Below are 10,494 nucleotides of genomic sequence, written 5' to 3' on the forward strand. Positions count from 1 at the left end.
ACAGAACACCTTCTTGAATCTAAGATCTTTTCAGTTGATTCCAGGACGAGGCAGACTTGATAAATTGAATCAGTTTCTTCATTGGCACAAACAGCATTAGCCAAGATATCTGTTGTGACCTCAGGATCATCTTGTTCTGGTGGTTCTCTCAAACCATCTGGACTTGCAAAGCCAAAACACAGCGTTGGAGAATAATGTTACAATCCAACTAAATGGTTTTTCTACCAGGGCAGTAAAAGTTTAGCTGACTTATTTAAGCTTCCATGCTGTAGGCTACCGTTTTATTGCTAAATAATGATCAGCTGATTGTTTCACGAACGTAAGCAGCACATTTTTGTGCCCACTTATCAAAGCCAAAACACAGGCTGGAGAATAACGTTAATGAAATGAATCCAACTACATATTTCACAACATTGACATGTATGTTCCCCTTCCCAGCTTAGTAAGATGGACTGGAGCAAGAGTTCCAGACTGGTGTTTAGCTTCACAGTTCCTGCTACTACTTCCTATGGTTGCTAACCTCACCTCTCTAAATGGCAAGGTCACTGCGAGCACATGGTGTGTAGGGCAAAACACATCAGGGTATGCACATCCAAATATATCACGCACAAGTCTCAAAACTCTGGAAATTACTATTACTATATTTATTATAAAAAGACAGGTACTTTATAATACACATTGTACTTACTTATTGCAAAAGGTGCATCTTGCACATATAAACCAACTTCCTTATCCTGTAACATAAGTTTGAATGAGACATTACTAAAGGTGCTTGTACAGCTACCCCTTGGACCACTTGTCCACACCGCTTTTCCTTCCATCGTCGTCTCTGTTGTCCATACCCATAACCATAATCCATGCACCCACCGCCAAGACTTGAGATGCCCCTCTCACACACAGGTATGACGGGTCCCCTCCCCTCACATTCAGAGATCCTGGGACAAGTTACGTCCTTTTACAGTCATTCTGGGTGACAGAAATAGTGAAGGTGGCAGGTCCGGTCAGACCTATTGAGTTTTACATTTGAGGCTAATTTGCGCTGCATATTCTGCATTAAAGATGAGGTATTTGCAGTAAACCTTATCTCTTAAGCTACACAATATTATACTTTTGTTGTACTTACAGAACAGCAGAAAGTAGTGCGATTCATCTACAATATCTTTTCCAAATGTTGCTATCAAGAATTGCAGTAATCACGCATTTTCATGGTTTGGACCCTCCAGGAGCCAGCACCTGATGATCAAAAGCAGACTGGCCTACAACGACGCCTGTATCTATGGAGTGGTGGCAGAAGGAAAAGGAGAGACAGATTTTGGCGAGCCAAGAGGAAGAACTGGCCTGCAGGCTGAAGCTGAGTGGTCTGCTGAGCATTGCTGATGACTTATGAACTTCTTTTTAACAAATGATTCTGCAGCTGTGCACTAAGGACAAACAAACGTTCTGCTTGGAGCGAAAGACTCCTTTGCTTTATTTGCTGAGCTCATACTGAGTTCACCCTGTTGTCTTTTTAGATTGATTGATTGCAACAGAGTGTGTCTTGTTTAGTTTTTTTTATATTACAGTCTGGGTTTGTACAATAGGAAAAGAAAATCAAGATTCTTACTCTTGGTTTAATATTGTAGTTTAGTGTTTAACAGTGTGTTTTATTTTACTGTTGAGTTATAGAATCGTCTGAAAGTTAAACATTGAATGAAAGTATTTTAAAGTAAACTTACCACTTAGCCCAGTTTTCATTCAGTAGTTAACAGGCTCCTGCATGGGGTCATCATAATCGATGTGTGAGCACATGTGTTGTGTTTGTCCTAGGAGCGATCTGATTGGAGGGCCCCATGGTAGACCCGCCCACTTCTCCGCCCAAACGGTTGGTGATTGGACAGCCGAGTCTCTGCTCATGTCTCTCCATGTAGTGAACTCCTCGGACGGCACGGCGAGGTGCTCTGGGAAATGAAGTCTGAATTGTGCTGAACAATGAGCTGGACTTTAGTAGAAACACTACATTTCCCATGAATGAAGCAGAAGAGGCAGATCCTTCAGAGCATCTGAAAAGAAATTCGTTCATATGGTTCAGCGGAGGATTCAACTCTTTTCTGTCAATCACAGACATGACTGAGGGAACGTGAGTATTTTGTTCTATTTAACGGAAAGTGTCGCCGAAATAATGAGGTTAAAGCGATGGGAGGTGATAAAAAGTTTGAGTCAAAATGGCTGAACTAAACTGTAACGTTAGTTTAAACAGTTGTGCCAGATGTGATGTTATCACTGTCAGAACTGGTTTCTCGTTTATGAGTGTAGTGATTGGTACTATTTAAGCCTCTTTCTCAGGATGAGAGACCAGTGTAAGGACATTATGTCAGGTGGGAAATATGTGGGCCTGTCCAAATTTGGGACAGCTGGGTCATGAGAGGGACTGAACTTTCAGCTGGTAAAGCTTTGAGATGGACAACCTGTAACAAAATGCCTTTATTGAAACGAAATCCACTGTCATGGAGACCTGAAGCAGAAACTGCCTTATTGTGGACAGGCTACACATACAGGGAATTTGATCTTGACTTTTTTTGTTGTAGCTCTCACTGTATTTAGAAATACAACTAAGAAACAAGGACAATAAAGGTAAACAAACAGGATTAGCTATTATGTACATACAAGTTGGTGAAATACTATGAATAAAAATAAAAACTGGGTCTGTATGTATAAGTAACAATGAACAACAACATATAAAAAGTATATACAAGGCAGAATGATTCTGTATATTGTAAACAAGAATACAATAGTGCAGAGTGCAGATATTGCTGGAATAGCCTAAACATCAAATGATTAATGTAACAGGTTGCTTTTATATGTAGGTGTAGGTGGATATGTACAGCATATGCATATATACATGTGAACACATTGATATGTATGTTAAAATAGCCACGTATGTCATCTAAAAATATAAAAAATACCACTGATGTTAACTGTTCAGAGTAATGGCCTTATAAGAAGAAACAGTTCTTGTGGTTCTTCTGGCAAAGCCTACAGTGGCCTTATAGCACCTACCAGTGGGGAAAAGTTGGAACAGGTTGTGTCCAGGGTGTAACGGTCTGCAGTGATGGTTCCAGCTCGTTTCCTGACTCTGGACATGTATATGTCCTGAATGGAGGGCCATATGGCGCCAGTGATTTTCTCTGCAGTCCTGATTGTCCATTGTAGTCTGCTCCTGTCTTGTTTGGTGGCCGATCCGAACCAGACTGTGGTGGATGTGCAGAGGACAGACCCGATATTTGTATTTTGATCAGAACTGGATCAGCAGCTTCTTTGGCAAATTGAGCTGACGCAGGAAGTACATCCTGGGCTGGGCCTTTGATGACTTTGTCGATTTGATGTTGAATGCCTACTTTAGGTCTCAGAAACCTGAAGGCTTACACAGCAGACACAGTGCACAGGATGATGATGGAGGTTAGTTAGTAGTTTGTGAGATTTTATGGTAGCCTACGTATACTGCGAAATATGATACGTTCAAGAATCCAATAGTATACTGAATAATCAGATGATCTAACATTGGAAAACTTGCTGTGTCTGCCAGGCACCTGCGGAGGCGAGGCGGGCCGTACAGGACAGAGCCAGCCACAGACATGAGCCGCTGGAGGCTGACGAATGTCGAGGGCAGGCAGACCTGGCGCTATGTGGAAGATCAGGACAGCCCAGACAGGGAGCAGACCATGCTGGAAGCCCATTCTCTAGGCTTGGACACGGTAGGTTTGCTTCAAATGGCCAAAAAAATCACCTGGCTTGTGATCGTTGCTTATTCACGCTCTGGGTTCATTTGAGATGACTGTATAATACATGCTAAACAATGGAGTGTATAGTGACTATAAAGTGAATAGTGAAAGATTTTAGTTGTAGCCCTGTATATGTCTTATATATTCTTATATATAAACATAGATAGAATAGATATTTTTAGTTGTGTGGCTGGTAAACCCCTGAAATGTCTAACATTTGTCTGGTGTTCATTTCTAATCACCAATTCTCTCCACAGAGTAAGTTTGTGCCTGGCTCTCCAGCTGCCCACACAGCTGTAGATGCAGCTCTGAAAGGTATGCACTTCTACAGCCACCTCCAGGCCGAGGACGGTCACTGGGCAGGGGACTACGGCGGACCCCTCTTCCTGCTCCCAGGTAAAGCCAAATCCTTCCCGTCTGTGTCTTTTATATATCTGACACCTGTAAATGCACTCTGCTCTAATCAGGTGACATCAGGTGAAACGATGGACCACATTTTGCAAAAGAAATCACCTCTCGTCACCGTGTGGAGATCAGTGTGCAAAGTTGGCTAAGTGCAGCAGCTGAAAAGCGGTGTTGGATTTTTGTTTTCGATTTGTGCATAGTTTTTAATGAAAGCTCAACAGCGTATCAGCCATCTTCAACCATAATTTACATCTGTTTGCTAAATTTGATTGATAAAGGTGGTGTGGGAAAACAGATGATGGTGAAAAGAGGACTTGCATGCGGGGCTGTTACACTAAACAGACAAGGGATCAGTTGGCACATGTGCGTCTGTGTCTCACTGCATGGGTGTCCGTTTCTGTGCTTCAGGGCTCCTGATCACATGCCATGTGGCTAAGATCCCTCTGGCCGAGGCCTGGAAGAAAGAGATGGTGAGGTACCTGCGCTCCGTCCAGCTGCCAGACGGAGGCTGGGGTCTGTAAGTCAACCGCACACTTTTTTTGTCTTTTGATATCCACGCATGTCATATAACTAATGTGCTTCTACTGTAAGAGGAGTTCATGTCTTTAGTACTTCTGAGTAAGGTCACTGTAACAGGCAAGACGTACGGTTTGCAAAGTATCATTTCAGCAAAGGCAACCTCCAAACATGGAAAATGTCCATACCTCTGACAGCTGTACAAGCATAATTTTGTCATCATCATATTCCAGAAATGATAGGGTCTGTGTTTTTAGTCAGATGTAATGTAATGATAGAAGCATCTACTACTACAGGAAGACTGGTGTAGTACTTAGTAGACGTGTCCATTCTTCCCCACTGAAATAATTACAGGAGAGACATCCTAAAACTCAAAGGGTAAGACTGTCTGGAATATTGATTGTGGCAGCATAGTGGATGTATTTTGTTTTTCGTCAGACATATTGAAGATAAGTCTACCGTCTTTGGCACAGCGCTGAGCTACACCTCATTAAGGATCCTGGGAGTAGATCCTGATGATCCAGATGTGGTTCGAGCCAGGAATAACCTGCACAGCAAAGGTGGGAAGGAACAAATTAAATCTGCAGTCAGTCACACGCAGTAATATATATGATAGAAATAGCGCTGATTACTGATCATCTTTGTTTACTGAGAGCACACAGGTATCCAAACACACTGCCATCCCAAAACGTCCAAATCTGAAAACAGTTTTTATGGGGAATATGTTACCCCTTTGTGTTCGTAAAGGCATATTTCTTGTAAATTAAAAAGGTGATGTGAGCTATAGTCAGTGCTTATCGCAATAAACATGTCAGTTATTTGTGGCTTCATACTATAGCTGTCTGTGTTTTTTGTGTTTGTATAGGCGGCGCTGTGGGGATTCCCTCATGGGGTAAATTCTGGTTGGCCATTTTAAATGTCTACAGTTGGGAGGGAATGAACACACTGCTACCAGAGATGTGGTAAGTTGGACGTTCTTCCATCCCATCCCAACATCCCATTTTGTCCTCTTCTACCCATCAGTCATGCTTGTTATACAGTATTCTCAGGGGGCTTAATTGATGTAACAGGGAAAGGTAAGACAGGTCTAGAGTCATTAGCTGACCCCCACAAGACCTTCCAGCTCTAGTTATTTCTCTCATGTAATTGTCCTTGTTGGGGAGACGACAGTTAGACTGATAAGGTAGAAGCAGTAGCTCAGGCGTCAGGCTGGCAGATATCAGTGTTTACAAGAACTCACTGGCTCCACGGATTAGAGTACAACTCATGGATAGAATAGATTCTAATATGACGAAGTCTAAACATCAGAAAGGTGACCTAATAGAGAAACCTACAGGCACTAGGGGAAGACAGAAACATAAAAGGGACCAAAAGATTTGATCCTTCAGATTTGTTGTTGTTGTTGACGTGTTCACATGTTGCATGCTGGCACTGTATCTCCTCAGCCGGGCCCAGTCAACCATGCTTTGTTAAGTCTTCATCAGTCTCTGAAACTTTTTCATCACACCTCAACCTGGCTCACAATATTTCTTTAACAATGCTTTAAGTAACGTTACACCTAAAAAGCTTAAGGATCTCAGTGGGATTACTTTAACTTTTGTACCTCATGATGATATTAGGATGAAACTGTGATCGCTTTTGTCTTGCACTTTCTCTCAATGAACTTTCTGTAGGTGGCGCTCTATTCTTTGTTTGTTCTGCCATGGTGGCTATTGCTGCTCATGCTGACAAGGAAAATGAGAGGTTGCCTGCACACTGCAAGCTGCAATCTCCCAGGAGGCACGTTTCAGCCAGCAGTGTCTTCATCAGACAAACATCCATGTGTACAAAAAGCTCCCAACTGAACATCCTCCTCAGCTTTTTCATTCTATGTTTTTTTTTTCCCTACACTTGTACTCAACTCAATGCTTGGATGTGCACACTATCCACTATCTTAGCTTGTTCATGAGAACCGCCCACTTCTATCTTCCTTGCAAACTGCTGGTGCTGCAGCTGGAACTGTAAATGGTATCACTGCCTAGTGCAGAAAGTTTTAAGACCAGACATCAAATGTTTAGAACAGTACCTTTAAAAAAGTTATGCTATGAGGTCACCGAGCTCCGAACCTCCTTAATTATATGTAGGCCTATTAATAAAAAACACAATCAACACTATCAACTTAAATGAAGGCTTTAGAACCATGCAGGTGCAGCTGATTATTCCAGAGCAAGCCCTCTTTTCAAGTTGAAAAACTGTTTCCCCATCAGTGTCAGACCTGGGGAAACAGAGCTCCTCTGTTTGCGGGCTTGCGGGCGAGTTTTAGCCTGTACGTTTTGTGAATTTCAGGGTGAGTGAAATAGGATGAAGCGTCTCCCCAATAAGAGAGTGTAAGAGAGAGTCAGAATGTAATGTTAATTAATGTGCTGTGTTCTTCTCCACATCCACAAACTATCACACACACAGTCCAGGTTCATCCAGTGAAACTGTCCTGGAGTAAAGCAGTCATCCTCTTGATAAATTCTGAGCTCCATAAGAGCATCTCAACATTTCACAGGCAGCAAGTTGACTTCTGTTTCCTTTGTCCTGCCCTGTTAAATTTTTAACTACAGGTTTTGTTTTTGCTGCATAAATGTCCCACGGTATTGGCTGTGACCTAACTGTGCGCATGGAAATGCTTAAATGGCCGACAGCAGCCTCTCTAATCATTAAAATACATCGTCAAAGAAAACACTTTTCAATTCAACACAAAAAAGAAACCACCTGGAAAGCTACAAGGGCCAGTAGAGGTGGGGTAAATATGAGATTCATTTAGCCTAATGCATGTTGTGAAGATTAGTATATCCAGATTTTGCACTACCTGAGCTTGTGTGTCTGCGTCTCTTATTTTATGCAATTTCAGTGAGCCAAGCAGTGGGGAGAAAGACCATGTCTGTAGTGTGAGCACCAAACAGTGCTTTGTCCACTGCGCGTTTTAAGCCTTCACTGCGCTCACACATGCCCACATATTACCATAATTACCTATTACCAATTTTTTTTTTAAATGAAAATCCGGACCTCACTAATTTTAAACCCTGGATACGGCCCTGTCCTGAAGTGAGAACAGACTGAATCACTGTTGTTTATGTTATGTCAACTGGTATCACGGAGCATCTGTCTTTGCCACAGGGCAAACAGGACAGGAAATGTGTTTTTCTCTGTGTGAATTTGGGGGTTGATGGATGTTTTTTTGTTTGTTCCAGGCTGTTCCCCACTTGGATGCCAGCCCACCCCTCTACCCTGTGGTGCCACTGCCGCCAGGTCTACCTCCCCATGAGTTATTGTTACGCTGTCAGACTGGCTGCAGAGGAAGACTCCCTGGTTCTCAGCCTCAGACAGGTGCTGGAACACAATAGGCGTGATAAGCTTTGAAGTTTGGCAGTTAGTTTGGTAGTGGGAAGTACGTTCCTGTCTTGTTGTTTGCTGTGATTAGAACATATCATATGTTCTAATATTAAGACATAATTAAAGTTCAGAGCTCCACCTAACAATTATTTTCACTTATCATTAATTTCAGTAAATCTGTCACCGATATTTCTTATCAGTTGATTGACTTTTAAGACTATGACATGTCAGAGAAAAAGTAAGAATGCCTCACAGGTTTTTAGAGTCCAAGGGATGTCTGGAGATTACCCAAAGATGGGTTTCAAATAAGAGAAAAGCAGAAGCTAAACCAGCAAATGATTGGCATTCAATTCCACATCAAATGACTTAAATGTTGAATTGATTAGTAAAATTGTTGCCAATTACTTTTCTGTTGATTTCATTTATTTAATAATAATTTTTCTGTCGGATGCTGACAGAGTTAAAGGGCAAGAACATCTTTGTTCAGTCATAAGATTTCTTGAGTTAACACTACAACTGTAAAGTTTTCTACTGGAAAAATGTGCTGCCTTGGTAATTAACAAAGCATTGTTTAGGTTTTAAAAAGGTATTTATTAAAAATTACAGTACTTTTTTATCAAACCATTCAGTGATTCTGTGTCCTGTATGGAAGCATCTGCATTCATTATATTTCTCCACTCATTTATTCAGGAGTGGAATCTTTCTTTTGTGTGATCCAAGGGTGTCACTTTGAGTTGAAAAGTGGTGGGACTAAAGGCTCAGCTTAGGGGCATGATGACACAAGTGTGTCACAAGACTTGACGATGGTCAAAAACAAGATGAGGAGATTTTGTAGAAATAAGAAGATTTTGAGCATTAAACACTTAATTTCCTGCATTCTGGAGACATTTTCTGCTCCAATTCATGGTGGAAATGTCTTTATTTTATAAAGAGAAATTCAGCTGGCAGGTGACTATTAATAAATATTAAAATATTACAGAATATAATGCAGTAATCAGCAGCTTGGTTTTTTTTTTAGCTTAAATTACTTTTTTTTGGACATTTGTTTCTTCTATATTTAAATTGCATTGCATTTTTCTTATTGTGCAAATAAGCCTTTCTCAGAACATTTTCATTTGTTAGTTAACATTTCTTGCTGCAAGCTCTTTTTCAGAACAGTTTTAAGAAATGCTTACAAAAAGTGATGGCGACAAAATTAGCCATTTCAAAATTTTTAGACCACCTTTAAACTACGTAGAGGGAGCACCTAATGCAGTTTTTCTTTTATTTCAACAGTCTTGGACTGAACACCAAATCACAAACTATATTTATGCTTTTGCATAACCAAGTATCATGTTCTTTGGATTCTAGGAGCTTTATGTCCAGGACTATGCAACCATTAACTGGCCTGATCAGAGGAACAACGTGGCAGCATGTGACATGTATACGCCTCACAGCACACTGCTCAATGTCGCTTACAGTAAGTATTCACACAGCACGCTGTGTGATAAATTACCACCTACAGAAGCATGTTGCTGTAAAACGGGCAGCACATACCGACCAATATCAACAAATGTTTTTTATCATGTTATTACTCGGGGTGTGACAGAATAAAAATGGGAATGTTTTTCTGGACATGTCAGAGAACACAGATATGTGGGAGAGATTCTGAATGTGCGGAAAGTTTTAAACAGAAAAGCTGCTGAAACACAGGAGCTGTTAAAGTGCAGGAGTTTCTAACTGAATTAAAATAAATTCATTTATTGTTGAGGTGAAAAGGTGCCACATGCACATTAGGGTATTTAAGTGTCCAGTATTTATTATATTTCCCCAAACAAAGACACTAGAGAGGAGGGAAGACTAGATCATGCCTGCGTGTGTGCTGACTAACTTAATGCTCAAAATGTTCATATATTTCATCATTGAAGAATTCTTAAAAAATAGTGTTAAAATCTTGCCTTGTCCCAATATCGTGACTCATCATTTAAGCTGTAAGTGTATTGTCACACCTCTAGTTATAATTTTGAAATAGTTATGAAGCAATGCGCTCACCAACAGGAACTCAAGTGAGACATACTAAATAAAATAAAAACATTAAGCGTATCTTGGGCTACAGGATGTTTTTATGCAATCTCTGTGAATGACTCCCCTAACCTCGTGACTCTGTTTTGTCGCCCTGCAGTGGTGATGAATGTGTACGAAGCCCACCACAGCACCACACTGAGAGGAAGGGCTGTCAAAGAACTGTATGAACACATCCTGGCTGATGACTGCTTCACTAAATGTATCAGCATTGGACCGGTACTACATACAGAGACTAAAATCACAGATATCAATACGACAGAGAATGAACAGAGTTTGGCTACAACTTATTTCCATAGGTTTTAAATCATCCAATTTAATCTGACCATGGAATAGAAAGAGAAGGTGTACACACAAAGTACTATTTCTCCTCAGATCTCTAAGACTATCAACA

General features: G+C 40.9%; 1 protein-coding gene across 1 annotated transcript; it reads left to right on the forward strand.

Moving 5' to 3' along the window:
* Nucleotides 1-1,961: 1,961 nt before the first annotated feature.
* Nucleotides 1,962-10,493, forward strand: LOC119903566 (lanosterol synthase-like; the record flags this gene model as incomplete). Its single annotated transcript, XM_038719817.1, has 10 exons — nucleotides 1,962-2,116; nucleotides 3,563-3,731; nucleotides 4,016-4,154; nucleotides 4,572-4,680; nucleotides 5,118-5,239; nucleotides 5,545-5,641; nucleotides 7,898-8,033; nucleotides 9,390-9,498; nucleotides 10,201-10,319; nucleotides 10,476-10,493. Coding segments are annotated over exons 1-10 (1,131 nt in total), but the record flags the coding sequence as incomplete, so codon positions are not given.
* Nucleotide 10,494: the final 1 nt, after the last annotated feature.

This window comes from Micropterus salmoides, unplaced genomic scaffold (assembly GCF_014851395.1).
Source record: "Micropterus salmoides isolate LMB-PRFRI ecotype aquatic unplaced genomic scaffold, ASM1485139v1 Ms_hic_scaffold_15, whole genome shotgun sequence".
NCBI lineage: Eukaryota > Metazoa > Chordata > Actinopteri > Centrarchiformes > Centrarchidae > Micropterus > Micropterus salmoides.